The sequence below is a fragment of the Ricinus communis genome, chromosome 3 (genome assembly GCF_019578655.1).
Source record: "Ricinus communis isolate WT05 ecotype wild-type chromosome 3, ASM1957865v1, whole genome shotgun sequence".
Classification (NCBI taxonomy): domain Eukaryota; kingdom Viridiplantae; phylum Streptophyta; class Magnoliopsida; order Malpighiales; family Euphorbiaceae; genus Ricinus; species Ricinus communis.
Window position 1 is genome coordinate 23,450,105 of NC_063258.1, and position 25,813 is coordinate 23,475,917.

At 32.3% G+C, this 25,813-nt stretch overlaps 2 protein-coding genes and 1 pseudogene across 2 annotated transcripts; 1 reads left to right on the forward strand and 2 right to left on the reverse strand.

The window, feature by feature from the left end:
• The first annotated feature begins 482 nt into the window (after window positions 1-482).
• LOC8265762 (heptahelical transmembrane protein 2) lies at window positions 483-2,573 on the forward strand. Its single transcript, XM_048372248.1, has 4 exons — window positions 483-838; window positions 918-1,013; window positions 1,112-1,184; window positions 1,671-2,573. The coding sequence occupies exons 1-4, from the start codon at window positions 651-653 to the stop codon at window positions 2,346-2,348; spliced, it is 1,035 nt and encodes a 344-aa protein (XP_048228205.1). The 5' UTR covers window positions 483-650; the 3' UTR covers window positions 2,349-2,573.
• A 117-nt stretch (window positions 2,574-2,690) lies between these two features.
• On the reverse strand, window positions 2,691-18,489 carry LOC8265763 (protein REDUCED CHLOROPLAST COVERAGE 2). The gene is made up of 23 exons (XM_002528340.4): window positions 17,729-18,489; window positions 17,372-17,433; window positions 16,995-17,087; window positions 14,302-14,374; window positions 13,782-14,156; window positions 13,612-13,676; window positions 13,385-13,516; window positions 13,073-13,114; window positions 12,453-12,977; window positions 12,211-12,368; window positions 11,412-11,931; window positions 11,160-11,222; window positions 10,980-11,081; window positions 9,859-10,179; window positions 9,689-9,781; window positions 9,503-9,604; window positions 9,299-9,403; window positions 8,194-8,327; window positions 7,043-7,226; window positions 6,326-6,457; window positions 6,129-6,241; window positions 5,429-5,507; window positions 2,691-5,325 (listed from the first exon to the last, which is right to left on the reverse strand). Exons 1-23 carry the CDS (start codon window positions 17,796-17,798, stop codon window positions 3,202-3,204), a joined length of 5,667 nt encoding a protein of 1,888 aa, XP_002528386.1. The 5' UTR covers window positions 17,799-18,489; the 3' UTR covers window positions 2,691-3,201.
• A 4,298-nt stretch (window positions 18,490-22,787) lies between these two features.
• On the reverse strand, window positions 22,788-25,613 carry LOC8265766 (annotated as a pseudogene).
• Window positions 25,614-25,813: the final 200 nt, after the last annotated feature.

Here is a 25,813-nt window from a genome sequence, read left to right on the forward strand (position 1 = left end):
ATCTTATCTTACAATTATTTATTCTTCTTTTTCCTGTTAACTATAATAATATTTCTTCTTTCTAATTCATGATCCTGTAGTGAATATATATGTGATATTATTTAAAGAAAAATTGTTATAAATATTTTATAATAATATTTGTAATAGATGCACTATTTATTTATTCTCTAATAAATAAATAAATAAGTTTAATTTAATAATATTTTATTGAATTTAATTTATTTTCTAGTACACACTACTAGAAAATGGTATTGTTAGCTTTCTACAGGTCACATAATTTACATTTCCCACCTTCCGCTTCGTACAGTTAAAAGCAACAATCTCACACGCACATCTCCACAGAGGATAAGCCAACGTGTCAAAATCATAGAGGCGAATCCTATCATCATAAACCACGTGTCAGGATACTGTACAATTCAACGCACTTGATTTTCAAACTTATCACGCGCTTCTTCTGGTTAAAACGCCAATCACAAGGCACAACCCACACTTATATAAACCCAAAAAGAAAACAGAAAGACAGAGAGAGAGATTGATAACAGATCCGCCGGAGAGTGGCCGGAGACAGAATTCCGACTAATTTTCCGGTGATATTTGTATTGTTTTCTTTTTCTTTCTTGCTTTCTTCATTTAAAGAAAGAAAGAGAGAGATGAGAAATCCTGATAAAGCGAAAAGAGACAAGAAAAGGGAAAGGAGAAGATTGGTGAAGTACAAAGAGTTGCCAGAGTATCTGCAAGATAATGAGTATATATTGGATTACTACAGATGCGAGTGGCCGTTGAAAGATGCTTTCTTCAGTATCTTTACGTTGCATAACGAATCGCTCAATATCTGGACGTAAGTGTTGTTAGATTAGACATTTTATTTTTTGATATACGCTATTGGGTTTTTAAGGAATTTGAATGATTCTGTGCAGGCATTTAGTGGGTTTCTTGATATTCTTGGGACTAATGGTGATGAGCTGTATGGATAATACACAGCTTGGAGGCCTCATTACCACTTTCTCTTTCAGGTTTCGTTTCCTTTCATTCATTTCCATTATAGGACTTTCTTGTAATGATTTTCATGATTAAATAAATGTACGACTTTTTTTTTTCTTTTTTACAACAGAAGCCAACCGTTGATGATGATGAACAAGGGTTTTGAAGATTTTAACGTCTCTGATAACAATCACATGTTTCCCGTAAGTCTTTCTTGGTTTTCTTTTTGTCAATTTATTATTGCTATTAGTGTCTTGAGGTGAGAAAAGATGATTATAGGAAAACGAAATATGTCACTGGGCTCTTTGTTTGTCGTTGTTGTATAGGTGTGGTACTGATACTGTGTCTATTACAGTACCACTCCATGTGATAATGTCACTTTGATTCTTGGGACTTGGGCAGCCGTTTTTAACTTTTTACTTTAATGCATTGATCCACAAATACTATTGGCTTCTTTCAATCCATGATTTTACCTTATTCATAATTCATTTAATAACTAATGATATATAGTTTTTGTTAATATAGTTATGGCATTGATGAGAGTATTTAATAATACTAAAAAAAAAATGCATTAGTTATTGTTATTAAATGAGGAGGACGATAGGGGATTTTGTGCATTTATCAGAAAAATTCTTGTTGGAATCTGTTATGAGGAAAGCCTTAACAACATATTATTGATTGCTTTGCAGGACTCACATTTGAGACACATTTCACAGCAGTCACTTTTCCAAATGCATAATCAAGATGGGTCTGAAGCTATTCCTAGATGGCCATGGTTTGTTTTCCTGTCAGGAGCAATGGGATGCTTGATTTGCAGCTCCATTTCCCACCTCCTTGCTTGCCATTCCAAGCGTTTCAACCTTTTCTTTTGGCGACTAGATTATGCCGGCATTTCCCTTATGATTGTTTGCTCATTCTTTGCTCCACTCTATTATGCCTTCTACTGCAACCCCTTCCCACGAATCTTTTATATTACCTCCATAACTGTTGCTGGTATCCTTGCCATCATCACCCTCCTCGCACCTGCTCTTTCGACCCCACGATACAGACCTTTCAGGGCCACTCTGTTCCTTTTCATGGGGTTATCAGGTCTGATCCCAGCAGCACATGCAGTTGTTCTCCACTGGGGCCATCCACATATATTTGTGTCCCTCAGTTACGAGCTTCTTATGGGCGTTTTATATGCTGCAGGAGTTGGGTTCTATGTTAGTAGAATACCAGAACGTTGGAAGCCTGGGGCTTTTGACATTACAGGACACAGCCATCAGATCTTTCACGTGTTTGTTGTTCTAGCTGCACTTTCTCACACCGCTGCTACACTGGTAATTCTGGATTTTCGCCGGAAATCACCTGCCTGTACATTGTAGGCATACCATAATTAGCCTGACACTGACTGTGGTGTAGGAATTATTTTCGTCTCTAGTCTGCCTTTCTCCCTTGTAAAACTTTGTACTAGTGCAAAGAAATTTTCTGCTATTCTACCAAAAATTAGGGCCCACGATATTCTGGTTTTCATAAAAGTCAGAACTGTGTATGAACTTGCACATTAAACTAATCGCAAGTACAACCTGCCTTTGGTCAGGCATCTCTTATTTGCAGATCAAAAATCAAGTATAGAAGATTACAGCTGATTTTGTGGACACAGATCCTATTACCTTGTAAAAGAGCCCTGGCATTTCACTTGAAAATGTATTAAGTAGATATCATAATACCACAGACAATGAAAAATCAACTGACACTACAAATATTTATTTGTCATACATGCAGGATGGTTTAAACTGTATTGCTGCAGACTTTCAAAAAGGTTATTAATTGTTAAAGAGTACAAGCCGGAACATATAGATCCTCCAAGGTTATTTTGTTTTGATTTGACAACCACCAAAAAGTATAGCAGGAGAGTGACACCAAATAAAATAAATAATGACAGACTCACTAATATACTAATCAATGTGCTGCCTGCAGATGGTTTTCAGGGTCATGATAGTTTTCTTTCAGAAATTAGTCCATCACATTTTTCGTCACCCACTGGAGCAAAGCCAAACTATCTGAAAATATTCACATATTCAAGGCCTATGATCGACTGGCAAACTATGCAACAGTTTTCCCAGTCATTACTGGGCTGCCATACTATATCCGCTTATCATTTCTCTTCTCATGGCCATAGGACCTGGACTGTAAGCAAATGACTTTATATCAGAAAATAAATTCCATTACCTTCTTTCAACTTGTAACCTCAACAACCTCAGCTTCACCGTCGCTGTAATCTGCCCAGCACTTGCTTGGTTTCTCCTCAACCACTATGCTATTGCATGAATCTTTAGCGGCGGGTGTATCAATATCACTGGTTAATGGGACTATATTCGTAGGTTTTTCTTCAGTTTCAGGACTTGCTTTTTCATCTGGTTGTTCCTGACATTTTTGCTCGCTTGGCTGGTTTTCTGCTCCTACTTCTGTTGAGGAATTTTCAGTACAATCCCCTGTTACAGCTTCAGTTTTGTTTTCAGAATCTAAGTCAACAGATGTTGATGTGGGTGTTTCTACTGAACTGATTGGAGATGCTGGAAACCCATTTTGAGTGACTGGAATAGCATTGAGCGATGCTGGATATCCATTTGATGACACTGGAAGACCAGGTGGAGACATAGGAAAACCATTTGGAGACACTGGCATACCATTTGGGTTAGCCAAATAACCGTTTGCTGATACAGGATAGCCATTAGGAACCCAAGGTTGGCCAGGTACAAATTCGGCAGCATGAGGATTCATTATTCTAGGGGGGCTGAAGTGATTCCCATCCCCGTTATGTTCACCATTATGGAAACTAGGTTTGTTCCGTGGAACCCGATTCCCAGATCTATTAAAGCTAGCAGATAGCCTAGGACCATAAGGCACCCTAGCTGTTGCTGATTGGTGAGGTGATCTGCGGACAGGATTAACAGCAAGCATTGGAGGAATATTAACTGGTGGCGGAAGAATTCCTCCATGATCTTTGTATCCTGGAACTGTTATTGAGCCAAAAACTGGAACTGTGGACGGGTTAAATGGTGGTGCAGCTGCGGAAAGTTTCTTAGTTGTCTCCTTTCCAATTTCTGCTTCATCTTGCTTTTCTCCGTCAGTTGGAAATGACTTATCAATTGTGGAGCCATCTGATACATCTTTAGAGTCCTCACCTGGTAGCTTTCCTCCTGTAACCAAAGCATCTTTGTCCAGCAACAAAGCTCCATTTTCCAGATCAGGGGAAGCTGTGCCATCGTTTAACTCCCTTGTTTTCAACACTTCAATTTTGGAAGAAGTGGTATTTGAATGTTTGGAGTCCAAATTCTCATGTTCTAGAACTGCAGAATTTCCAGCATTTTCATTTGTAACTTCAACAGAAGCAGTTTTACTTTCAACTACTCCAGCTTTTTCTTCTACATGATCAGTATGAGCATATTTTGTTTCTTCCCGAGGCTCATTCACCTCTAAATTCCCTGATTCTGCTTCATGTTTCACATCGCTGTGACTTTTCCTTTCCTTGGAACCATGAAGTTGACTCTCTCCTTCAAGTTTTTGAACTTTTTCTTCCTCTGCATCTCTCAGTGCTGTCACCCCACCAACAATGACCTCTGACACAGCTGTATCATAGTTCACCTGAGTAGTTGGTTCTGCAGGAAGATTTCCTTTTGGCAACTGTTCTGTCACGGCCTTCACAATGGTCCCAGGAGGAGCTAAAGCAACTTCTTTGTAGGAGAAAAGTTTTCCAGCTGCCTGAACACTAATTGGACTTGCCACCAAAGCTGATTTAGCAACTTGATCAGTTGAAGCAGGGGTAGCAGGGGCTGATTTGGAATTAATTGATTTCTCTGTTCCACCAGCCGTGGCACCTGAATTATTTTGTTTTGGACTGAAGCTTGAACTCTTAGAAAACTTTTTAGGCGCCGGAAGACTGGGTCCAGGGGAAGCAACAGAGTCACTGGGGGATGTCCTTGGGGATGTAAAATTGGCTGCCTTTGCTCGGAATCTTGATGACTGGGATAGATTCATAAAGTTAGTGTTTAGTTTAGCCAGGCTTGGCCTCCTAGAACCAGAAGCTTTGCGACTTGTAGGTGAACGACCTTTAGGTACAGCTTCTTGCCATCCTTCATCTGAGTCGTCCTCCTGTATCACATCATCATTTCTATTCATTAATAACTGATCTGTGAGACTTGAATCAGTCTTCTCATTCCTAGTTTCTGCAAATTGAGCTTCAGACTTGTTTTCTTTATCGCTCGAATTCTCTGCAACAGTTAAAGTTGGGGAGAGAGTTTCATCCTTCTGAGCTTCATCTGAGACTGTTTCCCAGTTTTGGCCTGGCTTGCCTTTAACCTGTGATGAAAAGAGAACATTATCAAGTTATTCTAGAGAAGAGAAAAACCCTAGCATGAGCAGACTATATAAGGGAATATATCCAGTCCAGGAAGTTTATGACCTTTGCACGAGCTTTCTTTTGAGCCTCTCTTGCTTTCATATCTGCATCTGGTGTTATATAATCCAAAAGGTCTGATACACTGATTCAGAATGAAAAAATACTGAAATTAGTCGTTGATATACAGTTTAAAGTTCAACTTCCCACTCTAATCAGGTAAGAGGTTCGGGCATCAGTGGCTTTGATTCCACATATAAATTACTATTAACCCTCTAGAAAATAATATACTTGATGGATTAAAAAATTATTAAATATTAGAAGTTTAACATATTAAGTTTATAATGATGGAAAAACTTAAAATAGTTATTGATTAAATAATCAAAGCAAAATGCATTACATAGGTTTAAAATTAATAAGTTACTATATAAAAAGATATATTATTACTAAATATTTTCAATTCAACAAGTGATTACAAAAAAAGTACATATATATTCTAAGAAAATGTTTAATATCTTTCTACATCAATAATAGAACTATTTTTACTTGCTCATATTCTATTCTCCTTGAAATACCTCCTCTAATAACTCCTCTAATAATTAATGATTACAAATGATTGTATCACAAATTATTAATTATTGAATAACATAATTATTAATTATCCAATGCAGAATGAAGTTGGTTTCTCCAAAATTTATTAGTTAATAGAATTATTTACTAATATTTCTAATAAAGATTCATATATTTGTAGATTTATAGTTTTTACCTCAAATGGCCTTTACTAGAGATTGAGGCATCTGGCTTCGGAGTACCATTGCGAGCAGCTTCTTGCTGCTCAAGAGCCTTGGACTCAAAATACTCTAGCCATGCAGCTGCATCCTGCACAAGTTCATACATAGATTTGAGGAACATTAATCACCAGAGATGGTCACATCTGATATTGGATTTTAAACTTTACACTACCTGCGTTCGCAGATCCTCAGATCCGAGTTTGGCTTGCAATATTTGCAGTGTAGTTTGCTCATGCTGAACACTTAGGGAGTAAGCTTCCATCAAAGAGAGAGCAATGGCTATTGCATGATAGCTGGCAGCAGTCTGAAGAATCCAGAACAAATTATTACCCACTGACGCAGTTTATGTTCCTAACCCTAAGATTTTCCTAGTCCAACTCATGATCCAAGCCCATCTCTGAGAGAAGGAACTCTTCACAACTGTAATTTTTCTTTTAGCAGGAACTTGACAAGTAGAATTTATATTTTGTAGGAGCATTTGGCATTATTCCTGATTTTCTTCCAAATCAGGATGTAGCCTCTACAGGCATGTTTAGTTGAACCAAAGTATTTTGGATGTGAGAATCTAGGTTCTACATCATCTACATAATGAACATACAACTAATTTATCAGTTTTTCTTCAGGAAGCAGAAATACTATCTTCAATTTATAACTAATCATGCCTGTCAAAACATAGTAATTTTCTTAAAGAATATGCATGTTTTGCAGGTGGATCATCATTTGTGCATCAGTAAATGGAAAACATATATCTACTAGGCCAAATCATGAAACTCTATCAAACCCAAGAAGCAAGAAGTCAAACTACAAGATGACCTGCCAGCAGTGCTTAGCCTGCACGGCATGCCCCTCGCACACTGGAGAATGGAGAATAGAGAGATGGAGAGCCTGCCTGTATATGATCAGCTCCAAGTAGTCTCTGGTTACACTTCAGAGCCTCATGGAGGTACCTAAGAGCAACATGGACATTCCCCAAACCTTCTTCCATCATAGCTACGTTGATATAGGTGGCAGCCGTATTTGGATGAGATGGCCCACATGTTAAATGCAAAAGGTACAATGCACGATTGACATACCTAGAATAGCAAAAAGAATTATCAAACAGTCACTCACTTGATGCAGGTAAAAAAAATAAATCCACTCCTGAGTGAGATAATAATTTATTTATTCTAACACTAAATACAATCAGCATTTCAGTTTTCACACATCAATGTCAATTTCTCTAGCACTGCCCACCAAGAAACCCTTCGAAATAAGAATACTGCAACCTGAAACTTTTAGTTTTTCATCTGAATATTTGATCTTGTGTCTTACTGAGATAGTGTTTCCATGAACTATCTATTAAATATAATTTTCCATAAACTAAGATAGCTAAGGTCTAGCTCTCTCCATTCAGATTTGGTTTCAACTTTTTCCTTGCTAGCCTGACACACACAATTCTCCAAGCTAGCACATCGTATTGTCAGCCTACTAGTAAGCTCACTCCTCAACTACAAAGCAATTATTCTAGTAGACGGAATGATCGCCCTGCACCGAGTAGACCAATAAAAACAATCCTAGTAATTGGAAAATATTTGATACTGTTCTAGCACCAAATATAAAATAAATAAATAACTGAACTAAAATAAAATAATTCAATACAAATTAAAAACTCAACATCAAGTAACAGCTAAAGAGAATACTGTGCACAGCAAATCATTTTCTCCTCCATTTTCTTTAAGAAGAAAAAGAAAACAAATCAATCCCACATTTATGAACCTCAAAAATACCAAATGCCCAATCATTTCCCACCCTCTCCTGCTAAAGTTTTTACAAAAAAATTCTCACTCTCGAAAGCTTCTAATCTAAGGAGCTTAGAAGTATTTTTGATATGGCCTTCATTTTGAGTATGGACTGGACACCAATAAATAAAGAGAAATTTGACTTCATATGCAAACAGAAGAATTACATAAGCCTTAGAGCTAGAAAAGATTAATGGGGAAAACCATCATGTATCAAAACAATCAGAAAAACCTTTTGTTCTTTTAGAAAAATAAAGCATACTTCAAGGCTAACTCTGTATGTTGGAGACGATAATAGAAGACAGCCAGGTCCCCATAACTTTTCATAGTATCAGGATGATCAAGTCCAAGCTCCCTCTCATTAATATCCAATGCTTTTTGCTGATAAATTGTTGCCTAAATAAAGTGAAAGAAGTTAGTGCATTGAAGAAAAATGTAAATTCATGTAAAACATCACATGGAAACATCTGGCTAATGTGTTTGGCTCTCAAATCAAATTTTAAAATAAAGTCATTTTAATGCCTTTGATTCCTAAAACTTATACTTCATTTGAAGCTGCGTCTTTTCTTTAATTGCCGCATGTCAGAATTTTAAGATAAAGTAAATTAAATGCCTTGAATTTATATACTTATATTTCATATTGAAGCTGCTTCTTTCCTTTAATTTCTGCACGTTTCTTTTTTCGTAGGTGCCTGTGGCTTTATTTTCTTTTCTTTTATACAAAGTGAAAAGAGAAATGCAAGAACTCTTCAGGCATTTTAGAGGAAAAAAAATAAAAAAGAAACTGAAGCAAAAGCCATCATGACATATATGATGCCCTAGCATAAAAGCACAAAGTGTACTACCAAAATCTCTGTTGTAAAATGGAATTTAGTTCTTGTACTGTAAACCATAAGCCATTTCATATTCAAGCACATTAGAATTCAGAGTTGCTCTCACATCTTCCAAAGTAAAACTCAGAGGATATACATGAAACCAGGCATCAGTGAAAGGAAGCTGTGATAATAAACCATGTGTAATAATCCTTCTTTATTTATTTGATAATCATCTCAAATCTAATTTCATGCAATTCAGTAAATATTCTTGCTATCCACAGTATATCATAACCTTCTTCGACATATTAGAAATTTAGCAAAATCTGAGTCATTGTTAAAAATTTGCCATCTTTAAAGCTAAATGAAGGGCCAAACTATTATTCTAATGAACAAAAATGCACTGTATGAATTGTCATGAACATGGCCATAATTTTTGATCTGCAAATATAAATTCTATGAGCTAGATTTTCTGTGGACAACAAGGTAAATAACAGCATATTCGAGACCATCTAACGCATATATAAAGAAATGCCAGTATACCAAAGGAAACACCTGATTGAAATCTCCCGTATGGTAGAGCACCACAGCCAGTAAACTGTAAGCTCCTGCAGTCATACGATGATAAGGACCACAGACTGCCACAAGTTTTGAAAGTGCCTTCAAAATTCAATGTGGAACTCATTAGAATTACTGGTCTTTATTAATTAGTAAAGGACAAAATCAAATGACAGCATAATAGAGAGGCATAGCCCATACCTTAGTTCCATAATTAACAGCATCTTCCAATTTTCCTTTGTCCAGAGATGTTTTAGATGATTCCAACAATGTACGTCCATCTGCAGATGAACATGCAACATGCTGCAGGAAAGAAGCCACTGTTAAGGCAACTTCTATATTACAATACCAAAATCCTATTTCTGGCATGATTAGTCAGTATCTCACCTTATATACAGGAACCATACTTATAATATCTGACTTCCTAAATGGATATGCTGTGTCCATATCATAGTCCCTAGGAAGAAGCTCGAGGCCAACCTAGCAAAGGATACTTGTAAAGTTATAATGGAGAGTACTCCTCTAAGGAATATTGACGGAAGGGATATTATTCAAACCTTGTGGGACAGCCCACGAAGAATTGCAAACTTCCTTAGATCCTGGCAGCTTTTATGCTTCCACCACCACCCAAACCTTTTCAAAAGGAAAGTTTCCACCCACTTCCACTTCAGTTGGTCATCTTTTAAAATATCTACATCCTCATTTTCGGCTGAAGGTGTTCCTAACAATATATTTAGACATGATGCAATTGATGCAGCCAAGTCATCAGCATTATTAACTGCAGCTACAACAGCTTGTAATATGTGTTTGTAGGCTCGAACAATCATTTCATGAATACAGAGGGATTGCACATGGGGGAGCTTGTCGGCAAGTTCAACCTAAAATGGAAGAAGGGAAAATATTAAGCTTCTGAATCCTAAGTCCAGATACTGCAGGAGCATTTCAAGAGTCATACAGGTTTAGTTTGTGACAGTAACGAGCAAGGGGTATAAAAAGCAATCATATATGAGAAAATTGCAAGAAAAGAACAGATTCAAATTGATTTGCAATAGCTTCTATGGAGGGTAAAATTGAAAAGAATATGACTGAAAAATTCAGCTGCAAAGAGGTTTCACCAACCCCAAACCCCTAGTTAAGAGATAACAATATCTGAATTGGATTTTAAAGAACTTTGCCAACTGAAAGTTCCACTTTTATTTCATTTTGAATTCCTTTATCTGAGAGAAGCAGTTTCGATGTTACAAATTGGACAAAATTCTCCCATCAGCCTGCTTAAATAATTGTAATGCCCTATCCACTCTTACATGATTTTTCATTCATATCTAAAAAGCTTTCATTGTTCAAATAGATTTCAAGTAATAATAGCAACAGAAGAAACCAATAAAAAGAAAATTCAACAACTTATGTCATCTATAGCCACACATACAGTATTTTAGCAACTGTGACTTTTTAGCCAATTGACTTTCCCATAAAATTAAACTTTTTCTAAACATCTGCAAGTGCATTTGGATCTTTGTTGTCTGCATTACCTTTCCTTCCCCTTCATTTTACTTCAAAGCCCCAAGAAAGATTATGATCAATAAAAGATTTTAGGGTATATTGTCTTTTATGCAACCCCGCTAATAACCAGAAAATTCAAAGTAAGATGACAAAAGAAAAGGAACAATTGCAAAATTACCACAAGCCCTAAAGAACACATCTGCAAACCCCTCGTATGCATAAAATCTGTTAAAGTTCTTCCATCAACTGGTGAAAGTTCAAGGGAGCCAAAATCGGCCACCTAAAATTGAAATCACAGAAGAAACATGTTAATTTAAATCATCTTAATTGTCCAAAATTTGTTGAATACAGTAGCTACCAGTTTGGGAAGAGCGGTATCAGCATAGTATCTATGTGCCATTTCAATCAATTCACCAGGACGCTGCAAAATAGACACAACCAAACAAATATAAATCAGAAAATGGCACATGGTATGTGTGCATGTGTGTATGAAACATGAAATGGAACTGCTCAAGAGTCCAGAATTTTGAAGCTCAACTTTTAATGAACTGAACTAAGTGCATGTATGTTAAGTGTCTATCATAGATGTCCATGAAAGCAGCAGATATACCTTGAGGTGTAGTCCAGTTTCTGATTCTTTAAGACGCAAATATGCAGCTTCATTAAGCAGCTCTTTCCACATGATTTCCATTTCCTCTTCTTTCTTCTCCAATTCTTTCTGGTTAACAGCGTCCAATTTCTTGTTCATGTCAAGGTTACCAACAGAAACATCTTTACCCTCTTCAGTTTTGCTGCCTCTGACATCTATTTTCTTCTTTATCTCCTTCAGCAATGCACCTTGCTTTCCAAGTCCCTTGACAGCAGGCTCAGGCTTAGTTTCTTCAGCTTTCTTCGACTCCGTTTTCCCTGAAGCCTGATTTTGCAAATGCTGAACCCAACATGCTCCCAACTCCCATCTGATAGACTTGGTTTGCTTAGTGGATTCTTCCTGCAACTTCAGCAGGCTATCTTCTAGTACTTTCCTCACCAAAGACCTTGCAGAACTTAAACTTTCAGAATCTCCAGTCTGCACTCGCTGAATGGTACTAGATGATTGAGGTGTAGATGACTTGTGCAATAGCATTCTCAAGCTGAAATTATTTGAAGAAAAAGGATAATTAAAAACTCACGAAGATTCCATGGTGATACATTATAAGCCATTATGCCCAGTAATTTCATAAATTAGTTTCTGTATAGCTCGTGCATATATGCAAGCATATGCATGTATCAAGGAACAGTGTAAGAATAAATTTTCCTGGAATCGATGCATAATTTGAAAAGAATAAAACCAAGAAGGAGCTGACTAGCTAGTAGCATATCATGATCCCTGTTTACTTACTTGATAACCATAAGCCTAGAACAGGACTGACCTATTAACGTTCAAGGCATTGGCACCTTCTTCAGGCTGGTCCTCAATGTCAATATCCTGGGGAATAGGATTCCCATCCCAATTAACTTCAGCTGAAACTTTGACAACAGCTGTGTACCCACAATGTCGAACAACCACAACGCCTAAAGTAGAAGTATCCTGCAAGGTCAAAAAGCAAACTCAGCAACTAAAACAACCTAGTTCAGTCAAAATAGTAAGTACAAAAATAATAACCGCACTGACATGAACTGTTGCACTTTCATCAGCAGTTATGCCCTTAAGTAAATTTCTCTGAGCAAGATCTTCCTGTGACATACCAAGAACTCGACTCCCATCATTTTTACAATCCAACTTGGTGCTTGCATCAGGAACATCTCTTGTCACCTTAATAATTAAATCTCCCACTTTTTCCTCATGCAAAATTGATGGGGTGGAATCATTTAAAGAGTACTGATTTTTTTCAACTATTTGTTTGATCAATGCAACAGCTTTAAAAACAGAGACGTCGACAAATAAACTATGAAGTAGAAAGGCTTTCCTATCTCGGATTTGCCTTTCTTCTGCTGTTTTACAGGGCATTGCTGCAAGAATTGCAAACTCCTTTGCCCATGGCCTATAATCATGTTTTCCATCTCTTCCTTGTCCACCGCCATTCCCTCCCCAATTCTCATCCTCCACAGGGAGTGGAGGGAAAACAGATGGGTTATCAGCAACTACTGGAGGAACAACCCATGTGTTTGCCCGGAAACCATAAGGAAGATTCCCAAACTGAAATAAAATCAACATTAAAAAAGCATAAACATTTCGCGAATTAATTAGTATTTAAGAAAATAATTAAAAAATAGAGGTGAGATAAGACCAACTTTATTATGTTCTGTGAAAGATTTCATGAGCGCCTTGTATGCCTGTAAGAAAAATTGTAAGTCAATAAACTCCAAGATAATTTCCTTGAAGAAATATAAGCACAAAAGCCTTATTTGGGAAATAAAAAAAGATCATGTGCAAGAACTTGCAATGTCTATTGTGCCATGATTCATTTCTTTCAAAAAGTCTTTTTTTTTTTTTAAATTGAAAGAATTGAATTCTAGCAAAAGTAACTGTATCTTTTAAATTTAAACTTACTAAACACTATAAAAAAGAAAGGAAAGTTGTAACTGGATTAAATTATAACTTACAGCATCGAAGACTCTACTAATCTGCTGGAGCAAACTAACCAAAGAGTGATATAAAAGAGTACGCTTTCCAGCTGGATAAAACCCTTTCTTTGAAGCCACAATGGTCATTGGTTTCCCACTGCAAACCCTAACCTGCAATTTATTACATTTTTATTTTTGGGCTTTAAACCAACCAATTACCAAATTTCATTCATAAAAAATCATATTGAAATAATAATATATCTCACATCTATCTGGAAATAATCATCTTCCGTTTTATCTTCAAGAAACGGACGCGTCGATCTTCTAATATCTGCAGAACATTTAACACAAATCACAAAATTAGCATAATATAACAGAATCATTATGATTATATCACCTTTAAAACAATGAGATTATATATATAAGTAAAACTAACAATGAACCGGTGGCGTGAGATGCGAAAACGAGAAGAAGTCGTAGAACTGCCCTAGCCTCGGCGGCGGACACATCGAAACCGCCGCCATATCCACCTTCTCCGAAAATTCCTTACCAAATTCTTTCGCGTTCTTGAAATTGGCAGTGCCAATCTTCTTATCTCCGCTTCCGCCTCCTTTCGGCTTTGGATTGGCGCCAGGTCCATTGTCGCTCTGACTCAATTCGGTTTCGGTCAAACCGCTTTCTTTCGTGCTGGACTCTCTCGAGTTGGCTCGCCCAGACGGTTTGGAAGATGACGAACCGAAGGAGGTTGTGCAAGCTACGATATCCAGGAGTCGCCGGATGTGAGTAACGGCTTGCTCTTCTGTGTAGTCCTCTGTAACCGAAATTTTGAATTCTCGTTAATTTTCAAGACTTCAGGGGAAAAGAAAAAAGAGAAGGGGATAGTAATCCGGTGGTTGTAGTGTGTAGTTTGTGTAGTGTAAAAAATGGAATAATAACCGTTGGATTCATGAGGTTACCTTCAAGGATGGTGAGGTGGCAGGGTTTAAGCGAGACTATGTCCACTGTATCCTTGAGTCTGGGCCCTCTTAACTATGGATGTTTATGAGTTTCAAGTTACATGAGTAAAACTGAAATTTTTTTATTATTATTTATAGAAGAAAAATGAAATAAATAATTGGAACAGGTTAATTACAATTTATCCAATTAAATGACCCTTAAATTATTTTTATAGACCATTTTAGATGTTTAAAATTAAATTATTTTATTAATATTAGTAAGTAATGAATTAAAAATTATCCAAGTAAATCAAATTGAAGGAGGGATAAAACTCAAAGATAAAATAAGATGTAGACTGGAATTGACTGTCCATATCAATAGTAATTAGTGATAAAGCTTCCTTTGTTTTATAAATTATGATTAAAGAAAAGCTACTAACAATCCTTGCTTTTACAATGCTAAAAACATATGCATATTTTCATGATTTTAATTGACGGATTTGTTTTTGAATTCATATATGATGATTGTACTAGTTTATTGTAAAACAAATTTATTATTTCCTTTAATTTATATCAACTATTTTTTAAATTAAAAATATTTCAATTATATATTGCCTTTATATATTTAATAAGTTTACAAATCTAAAAATTCATTTCGGACAATTAAATCTTTTCAAATTATTTTTTAAAAAAAGTTAAAAAGATTTATGCCAAAATAACCGATGCAAAAAAAAAAAAAAAACCTTGGGCACGTAATGGGTCTTGAAATACTATTTATAAATCCCCCAATACAATATTATTTTCTTTTTTCTTAATTTTATATTTAATAGGTGCAATAAATTTTATAATCTTTAGAGAATAATAATTTAATTTAATTTAACTATATTTTTATAATTAAATTTATTAAATATTTTTAATTCAAATAAATTATTAAAAAATACTAGCTAATGTGAAATTGATGAAATAATATATAATAGTATAATTTTAAAATTCCATTGAATTTAAACGTTTTTGTTTCTATTAGTCCTACTTTCTATGACATTTTGCATATTATGAATTTTTTAGATATATAAATTTTATTAAATATAAAAATATAATTTTGACTTTTTAGAAATTATTCTGTAATTAATAAAAATATAAATAAGGAACTAGTTAATTTTTATTTTAAAATATTGAATAAAAATAATCATCTTTTAAACCTTCTCAATCTTATACTATATATCAAGATTTGTATAAAAGTTTAACATCCTATTTTTCATTTTCTTTTATAAAAACAAGTTGTAATCAGAAATAATTAGGTAGGCTTACATCATAAATAACATTTAATTATAGTAATATAAATTAATTTTTAATTATAATAATAATTAATTAATTAATTAATATAATATAAAATTAAATCGACGACAAATAGCTAATTATATTAAAATAATAAAACTATATAATATAAATATTGAAACTTATGATTTGTAAATTTAATTTAGTTGCGAATCTCTTAATATCAAAATTTATAATAATATAAAAAATATAAAAAATAATATAATTTATAAAAATTATTGTTAAAATAATAGAATTTTTGTTTTTACTTTATAGAATGATGCTTTGTTTAAATTAAGTGTCGGAATATAGGAGGGGTCTTTGCTACCCCTAGTGGTGCCTAGGGTCCCCACTAATGCTTGCATCAGGGGGTAATCTTGTGGTAGATCTCAAAAGACGAAAACCCATATAAAAGATTATCATGATTAGTGGGACCACACACCTGCCTAAAATCGGTATAATTCCCAAATTAGAAAAGCGGAACTCGTCAATCAACCGTTAAGGCAACTCTTTATTGCCACGACGGTGACGTTCCAAGAAAGTAACTGTCTGGGTTGCGTTGCAGTGGATAAAAAAATCCCAATGGTGCACTCTACTGTTTTGGTTTGACAAATTGAAGAATGTGTTACTTATTTCTGCCAAAACCAATTTTTATATTCCTCCTTTAAGAAAATAATTCATTTCTTCTTCGTTGGTTCCAAATTACAATGTATGTTTTAGATTATTAGCTGAATATTTTTATCTTAAAGTGAATTAAATATTTTTCTTTTTGAAATTATATATATATTATTTTTTTATTGAATATATCTTTCAATTTTAGTGTACTCTTTTTACTTGAAATTTAAAAATTTTAAATTATATGTTAATAATATATGAATTACTAAGTCAAAAGAATTAATATAAATGGTCGACGCTCAAAATGTATGACATATTTTTTAAAAAAAGTAAAAATTTAATAGTAACAATTAATTTTTTTTTAAATAACTTTCTTAATCTATAAATAAAACAAAAGTAGAATATCTTTTTTAGAATGAGGAAACATTTATTGATAATTATATAACTTGAAAGCCGGACACAAAATAATTATAATTCTTCATTGTGTAAATATAATTATAAAAAGAATTGATTATATAATAAAAAAGTACGTTCTCGGTTGAGATATATATATATATATATATATATATATATATATATATATATATATATATATATATAATATTTTTAAAAGATTTGAAGAGATTAATTAGATTAAATATAATTATCATTTAACAATTTATTTGGTTACACTTTTATTTACTTAGATAATAGAAAGAAAGCACATAGCAAAACCATAGAGGGGGTTAAAAGATTAATTAAAGAAAAGGCGGAAAATAAATTAAATTAAAAAAAAAAAAAATTACCTCGTGAGATAGAGAGAAGTTGGTCAAATGGCATGTCTCCACATGGACACCTAAAAGCTTTCTTACATCTAAGATCCTGTCCGTTGAGATACCCTTCAATAAAAAAAATTTTAAGAATTTATACACTGTGAAAAAATAGTAATCCCATCTCCATTATATTCGTAAAAAATAATAAATATTGTACGAGGATCAATAAATTGAGAACTGCATAAAAAAATTATTTTTTCATATTTATTTCTTTAAAATTTATTTTTTATAAAAGTTTATTTCTTTAAAAATTTATAAATGCAGATAAGTCGATTTAAATCTAATATTATATTAATATATATAGTGAATATAAAAAAATAAAAAAGAGAAGGCTAATATAATAAGGATACCTTGAGAGTTACTTGTGAGTCGTCTGGTGTTTCCATGGAAATTTCAATAACAGCAGGCAAAACTGTACATTGCATAAAATTTAAACACAAAGAACAATTCAGCAAATGGAATTAGTTTTAGAAATGCAAGATAAATAAAAAAGAATTCCCAATTGGACATTACAGATAATGGATAAGAATATATATATATATATATATAATGAAGCTGGAGGTGAAATCTTTTGAACCATACAATTCTAATAGATAAATACAAAGCTACATATATATGACTATATTATCATTCCTGCTTTCAACATTGAATGCGTTTATAGAAGAATCAAGAAGAAGAAGATGATGAAATAAATGAATGGTGAGGACCTTTCTCTTCCTTCTTCTTTTTCTCTCCCTTGGCCTTATGGGGTTTTGCCTTTCCAGTTTTTGGAGCCATTTTTTGCCTCAGCTATTGGTAATAACAGGTATTAATTATAACAAGTATTTGAACCGAGTTGAGAGCTTGCCAACTGACTTTTCCTCTGTCATGCAAAATCTTTACAGATTGTTCTCCTTCAGGTACTCACTGTTCAATTTTGACTATTATGAACTAATTAAAGAAGAAACCAACTCAATCCCAGAAACAGAACTAATTGAAAACGTCATTCAAATACAAGAAACAACAGAAAGCAAAGAAAAGTAGATTCAAGAACTGACACAATGCAAGTTCAACTGTTCAGGAACTCAAACTTATATATATTAAGAAACCCAAAGAAAAAGAAGAAGAAAGAAAAGAGATAAAAAGAAAATAGGAGAGAGAGACAGAGAGAGAGATAGAGAGAGAGAGAAGGAGTGTGTGTGTCTAAAGAGGCAAGAAAGTGCTTTTACATGGCAAGAAAATAGACAGGGACAGAGAGCAAGGGAACTGAATTGAAGTGTGTATTGATATGGTTGAAGCACAATAAAAAAGTGCAAGTGAAAGAAAACTGGGGACAGAATTCAAAACAATTATAAGAGAAATAAAAGAAGAGAGAGTAGGACTGAAATTCCTTAGAAGAAGATATAGAAAGAGAGAGAGAGAGAGAGAGTATGTGAGAAGGGGTGGATAGGATAAGGTAAGCCAAGTTCTTTTCTTATGCACAAGAACATAGAGAATGTAAGGTTAGCAATTTCAGGCCTCTCATTTTTTTATTTTTCCCTTTCCTTCTCTCTATACCTTATAACAACACACCTCATCCCTTCTCTTTCTCTCTCTCTTTTATCCTTCAAAAATTAAATTAATTGTCTTTTCTCTCTTTCTTTTACAACCCATCTTTCTAAGACTTTGAAATTGGAAGTTCTGCCTTTGAAAATTGATTATATTGTTTTGCTAAGGCTTTACCATCAGCTGGCATCTATCTCTACTAGATTTTACTTTGTTGGGTGATATTTTCTTTTGGCCTATGAGCTTTATGTGTGTGCTTGTATTTTTTGTGTTGGTCTCTATTGGTATATCTAGCCTATGCTACTTCCAATGTGTCCTGATTTGTTATCAAATTTTGATATATTAATATAAATTGTGTTGTGCAATTTTTATATATCAATATAGGTATTAATGAGGTTGGTTGGAGTAATGGAAGATTGGCACTAGCTAGGAGTTTGTCTATTTGGCAAACTATTTGAACTACCCCCAACCCTAAAACTTCCATATAAGTCTAACCATTTTTTGTTATAAATTCTTTCTTTTAAATCTATTTATATAAGATGTTAATGATTATAAAAAATAAGAAAAAAATTGAAGTAAATAAACAAATAAATAAATGTACCGTTAATGGTGAAAAAAGGAATAGAACTATTATATGTTCTTCTGTGCAATATGTAACTATTGTACACATTTTTGTATATACAAATAAACAGTACAAGTGAAGAGGCCAACCAAAAATCCAGGGAGCCACTAAGGTGTCTTCTTGGATAGGGTCATCATCTCACCCACCACCATAATCAACCAATCTTATTAGAATGCTCAGACAGTTGGTTTCTTTTTTCCTTTTTTTCTTTTTATTATAAAAAATAAAAATTAGAGGTTGAAACCTACATCCGAATTCTTCTATTAAATTAAAAATCTTGCGTTTGGAGATATGGTTATTTAATATACAAGGTTAGGCCTATAAAAAAAATTAAAATAAAAAAAACTCAAAAATACTGTTTAATACTAATTGTGTACGACTGTTATTATTATTTTAATTATAAAATTAAATTAATAAATATCATTTAATAAAATTTTTGATATTTAATATTAATTTATAAAATTTTAAAGGATAATAATAAATTAATTATTTTTAAATATTTTTAATTTTTTAAAAAAATTTAAAATTTTATTAATATATAATATAAAGATTATTTTAAAAATTATTTACTAACTAATTTTAATATTATATAAATTAATATATTAATATAACTAATAATACTATTTTTATAATTAAAAATCTATTATATAATTAAAAAAATTAATTTATTACTGAATATAGTATTAAAAATATAATTTAAGATATTATTTTCTAGAACTAAAATTATTATTCAATTATAAAATTAATTTATTAGTTAATATAATATTAAAAAATAATTAATATGCTATTTCTTAGGATAGAGGTAGTATCATTATTTGATTAGATAATTATTTATTAGTTAATATAATATTAAAAATAATTAATATACTATTTCTTAGAATTATAGTGAGTGTTTAATTTGAATACAACTTATGAATCAATAAACTAATAGAAAAAACTATAAAATTACAAATAAACTTGAATCATATGTGTCAACAGTAAGTACACATGTTAAAACAAAAATTTTAAGTGTCAAGAATTAAGCATATATGTTAAAAATTTAAGTCCCATAAATTAATATATACTAGTTGTTTACTCGTGCATTGCATGACCATTATTATTATTTTAATTATAAAATTAAGTTTATAGATATAATTTAATAAATTTTTAAATATTTAATATTAATTTATAATATTTTTAAAAAATAACAAACTAACTATTTTTATATCATTAATTCTTTTTAAAATTCTATTAGTGAAATAATATAAATTTTTTTAAGATATTTATTTATTTATTAATTCTAATATTACATTATTTTTTAGAATTAAAAATTATTATATAATTAAAAATTAATTTATCAGTAAATATAATATTTAAAAATATTACTTTTTATAATTAGAATTATTATCTAATTAAAAATTTAATTTATTAATTAATATAATATTAAAGTATAACTAGTATAATATTTTTTTAAATAACCATTATCTAATTAAAAAATTAATCTTTATTTACTTAGAAAACTAATTTATTATTAATATATTATTTTTTAAGATTAGAATGAATTAATTAGGAATATAATTTATTAATCAATAAAGTAATAGAAAAACTACAAAATTACACATAAGTTTGAATCTTATGTGTAAAAAATAATACACATATTAAAATAAAAATTTTATGTGTCAAAAATTAAACACACGTATTAAATAAAATTTAAGTTTCAGAAATTAATATATATATATATATATATATATATATATATATATATATATATATATATATATATATAAGTGTTTGATAGGGTTTGGTTATTAGTTTGAGGGTCTTCCATTGACCAAAGATTACTGGAGAAGCAATTTGCTTTACTTCAAATGTTGTTGTTGCAAAATCATTTTGTTTTAAGGCTTTTTGGAGTATAGATATTGAAATTTTAATTTTGGCATTTATTAAATAAGTAACAAAAATTATAAATGGTTATTTTATCTTCTTCCTCTATACTTGTTAATCTACTATAATAATTAGAGATGACTTTTGATTTACCCACCTATAAAAGGACTTTTGTAAATAAATAAAGTGTAAAAAAGAAAGTACAATAATTTAATAAAACTTTTACTGATCCATAATTAAATTAAATTGTTTTGGTCATCTAATAATTATTAATTATTAATATTGATAATGATAATAACTATAATTTAGATAATAATAAAATAGAGTTATATTACAGATGAATGTTCTTTTATTTTAGTAGTAGATTTTATTTCAAGCTGTTATTTTTTAAGTAATATTTTTTAAAACTTTCTAAACTAATAAAAACAATAACAAGGGCAACTTTTAGTTAACAAACAATTACAAGAAATTTAAAAGAAAAAGTGAAATGTACATTTTTTTTCTAAATTATTTAATGAATTGCAAAATAAAAAAAAAAAAGGAGCTTGGGGCCAAAGTGCTTAATTATTATCTATTTTCAACATCATAGTAGCTTAGAGTTTAAATATAATACTAAATTTACTTATTTGATAAATTAAAAATAAATTACATGAAGTTGGAAATGAGACTATAGATAGAAATGGGAATAAAAAGGAATGGAATGAGAATGATTATTTTTTATATATTATTTGGTCCAATATGGAATGAGAATCAAATTCATTTATTATTGGTACTAATAAATAATATTTGATTATACTAAATTTAATATGTAATATAATTCAGATATATAAAAATAATATTTATATAAATAATAAGTTATTGTTGCATTTATTTAATTATTTATAATTAATTTAATTTATATGGAAATAAATTTTTTATTTCTTAAAAAGATTGGAAAGTAAATGATTTTTATTGACATAATATTCTTATTTTGATTTCAAATAAATTTTTATGAATCAAACATTAATAATGGAAATTCATTTCCATTTTTACGTTATCCATTTTAGTACCAAATGATGTTATTGGAATTATAAGATTTTGGAATAAAATATTAAAATATTTTTTCTACCTATACCAAAAATCATGTATGTAAAATTATCATCAAATTTTAAATTTTTGCATATTCTCTGGGTGTTCTTACGTAACAAGGAACGAAAATTATAATAGAGAAAAGTCTTTAATTATATATAATAAAACTTTTCTATAATCATTCTTCATATAAGCACAACCTCTATATAGTGATAGGAAAATTACATTTCGAACTTGAGCCAGTTATAAATAAAAATAAACTCTATATTGCAAGAAGTTATAAATTTTTGAAATAAAAAAATACTTTTTTATATAATAATATTTATAATATGTAACTTTAAAAAATATATGTATATTATGTATTGTATTATTGTAGTATCATTTTGTCTCATCAATCTTATTTGTATTATATGATAAGATATTTATGTATTTTTATCTCTGATTTTTATCATTTCACTGACAAAATTAAGTATTATGTCTAAAGAAAAATTTTAATACTTAAAATCTCTATTAAGTTATTATCATAAATTTTATTTAGTCATAAATATGTGACTATCAAGAAATTTTGCTATATATTGCTTTCCCTGGATGCATTGCTCAAAAAAAGACACTAAATATGCCGAATTTAGATTTAAAGAAATAAGCAAAAGTGTATCAACATAAAAAGAAATAACTGAAACTAAAATACATGCAAGTAAAATTCAAAGAGTTAAAAAAATAAAAGTACAATATTTCCAAACAGGAAAATTGACAAATAAAATTCAACTGATCTAAACTTTCCAAAACATTAGGAAACTAATAAAATAAATTAAGGCATAAGAAAAACTCCTAAAATTAATGGCATAACAAGATGAAATCCCTGCAAATTGGAACACTATATTATCAGCAAAATTCCTTTCCAACATTGCAACAGAGGAAAGAAGAAATATGTAGCAGAGGCAATGATAGGAGTGCAAGATTTGCAAAACCTCAGGCTATTGATTCCCTATCAAATCATCAACCTCTGTTTTAATTTCCCTTAAGAGGTCTTCCTTGTTAGTCCTCAAACGAGCCATACAATTTCCCCAGTGTCCCATTTTCTACTATCCAAATCTCACTCTTCTCTTCATTGTCACAAACACGAGCTATGAGTCTAGAATCATGGCTCACCAACACAATTCCACCAGTGAATTCATCCAGTTCATCGGCCAATGCATCAATGCTCTACATGTCTAGATGATTTGTTGGCTCATCCAACATCAAAATGTGCGGTCTAGACACGGAAATTGATGTAAATACAACCCGTGCTTTCTGCCCTCCTGATAGTTGTGCAATTGCAGTACGATGGTTACTTTTATCAAGTCCAAATTTCCCAAGCTTGGCACGAACAGCCTCCTCTTTGCTAGGACCCTGTTGATCTGGATGGAGTCGAAGAAGATAGTCAACTGGTGATTCCTGCATTGTCAATTGGTTAACAAAGTGCTGTGAGTACCTCCCAGTGCGCAGCTTCTGATTTGTTCTAACTTCACCTTCAGTTGTGATCAAATCACCAGCAAGGAGATTAAAGAGAGTAGATTTTCCTGCTCCATTGGATCCAACAATGGCAACCCTAGTACCCATATCAATGCCAAGGTTGACATCCGAAAGCCTGAAAATCCTCCCGTTTGGGATAGCTGAAGCTCACATCAATCAGCTGTAAAAGTGGTGGTGTCAATTCTGTGGGTTTAGGGAAGTGGAACTCCACTCTATAATCTTTCCACTTCTTGGGAGCATCTGGCAGGGGTTCTTTGATGCTTCCTTGGCAGCAAATTTTCCACGAACCTTTTCCTGCTAGAAAGGGTTTCCTGTTCTTTTAGCAGCTTTCATCAGCTGCTCATAGATCTCAAACTTCTTGTTCATCTCCTTGCGACGTTGCCCATAACCACTTTGAAAATCATCAAAATTTCCTCGGTAAACATAAAGCTTCAAGTCATGAAGATGAATAATTTCACCACACACCGTGTTAAGGAAATCCCTATCATGAGAAACAACAAGAAGAGTCTTTCTCCACCTGCAAAGGTACTCCTCTAACCAAAAGACAGCCCTGAGGTCAAGATGGTTAGTGGGTTCATCCAACAGTAGAAGGGAAGGCTGCACAAAAAGTGCCCAGAGCCAATGAGATTCTCATCCTCCAGCCGACGCTAAATGACACGGTAGCACGGCATTGCATTTCTTTGGTGAAACCCAACCCAGCCAAATTTTCGAAGCGCAAGCCTCAGCAGTACCAGACCCCAAAATCTGCAGTTTCTCATACAGCTCACCAAGCTTCTCTCCAGCATCATTTCCATACAAGTCGTCTCCATCATCAGAAATTGAATCGTGCAAATATGCAACTTCTTGCCGAACCTTGAGCAACTCTTCATTAGCTGCAACAACAGCTGCGAGAGCAGTTTTATCATCACCGACCACTTCTTGTTCCACAAGAAGCACATCAATATTTTTTGGTACAGGAATCTTCCTCCAAGCGAGGAGCTTCAGCAATGTAGACTTCCCCATCCCATTGGAACCAACCAAGCCATATCTCTTTCCATGAGAGATCTTCAAGGAAGCATTCTTTAAGAGTTCCCTTCCAGGTGCTGCGACAGAAAAATGATCAATAGTTATATCTTTCACATTAGCACCTGCTTCATCTAGGCCTTCTAAAACTAAAACACGGCCATCGATAGCTACAGCAAAAGCGTCACGATCATCCTCAAGGGCCTCCTTTTTAACAGGCTCTACACAGTATGACAACTACGCATGTCCCTCTTCTCTCGCTTCTTGAGTTGTTTGGAGGTTACAGATGATTCAAGTGGCTTCACTGCTTGATCATTCCTTTGCCGATGTTGGTCCTCTTCAGATTCAGAATCTTCATTCCAATTGGAGGGAGATCAATCCCATCAACATAAGAAGAAGAAACTCTGGGAGCTTTAGCTTTGGAACTGGCAGTGCTTGAGGAAGAGATTAATCCCTTTTCAGGTTTAACATGTTTATATTCCGAGATGAAAAGCATGGCCGAAACACGAATATTATCTTTCTTTCCATCTTTACAACTTGGCTTCTTAGATTTAGTAAAGGGGTGACCAGCTGTGGTCCCTTCCACTTTATCTCGCTGCTTGATAGCTTGGTCCACCTCATCTTTTCTATTTGCTCCCATTTAATAGTGGAAAAGCAAAGAATGAATGAAAACTAACAATCTTACAAAAAACCTAATCAGTTTTGTCGTGCTAACAGGTAGAATAGGAAATATTTATGCTGTAAACTAAACCCTAAACCAAAACTGGAGTCAATCAAACAATAAATAATTAGGAATAGTTTCCTCCTAAATCGGAATCCAAACCCTAATCCCCCAAATCAATTGCTAAAATTGAAAAAAAAAAACCAAAATCAAGCAATAATAGTAATGAATTTGAGACGCTGTGAATCCAATTTTTTATTTTCGTCTCGAACTCAAAACAGAAGAATATATATATATATTTTTTTCAAAACTGTGTTTCCACTAAATTCAATTAGCAGTCTCCAAGTGTCTATATAAAACAATATAAAGAGAGAAAGTTTTGAAATAACAAAAATATTATTTATAACAGTAATTAGTTAACAAGTAAATCTATGACTTTCAATAAGAAATATAGTCATATTAATATATATATTATATATATATGTGACTAATTTAGTTTTTGATCCTAATAAATTGTCTAATAATTAATCTAATCAAATC

Bases quoted from the DNA above. Each gene is read 5' to 3' on its own strand.
- LOC8265762 (XM_048372248.1), top strand. From the start codon at position 651: ATGAGAAATCCTGATAAAGCGAAAAGAGACAAGAAAAGGGAAAGGAGA. The intron at 839-917 runs GTAAGTGTTGTT...GATTCTGTGCAG, and splicing joins GAATCGCTCAATATCTGGAC to GCATTTAGTGGGTTTCTTGA. The intron at 1,014-1,111 runs GTTTCGTTTCCT...TTTTTACAACAG, and splicing joins ATTACCACTTTCTCTTTCAG to AAGCCAACCGTTGATGATGA.
- LOC8265763 (XM_002528340.4), bottom strand. From the start codon at position 17,798: ATGGCTCCAAAAACTGGAAAGGCAAAACCCCATAAGGCCAAGGGAGAG. The intron at 17,088-17,371 runs GTATCCTTATTA...TTTTTATTGAAG, and splicing joins ACTCACAAGTAACTCTCAAG to GGTATCTCAACGGACAGGAT. The intron at 10,180-10,979 runs GTAATTTTGCAA...CTTCCATTTTAG, and splicing joins TGTGTTCTTTAGGGCTTGTG to GTTGAACTTGCCGACAAGCT.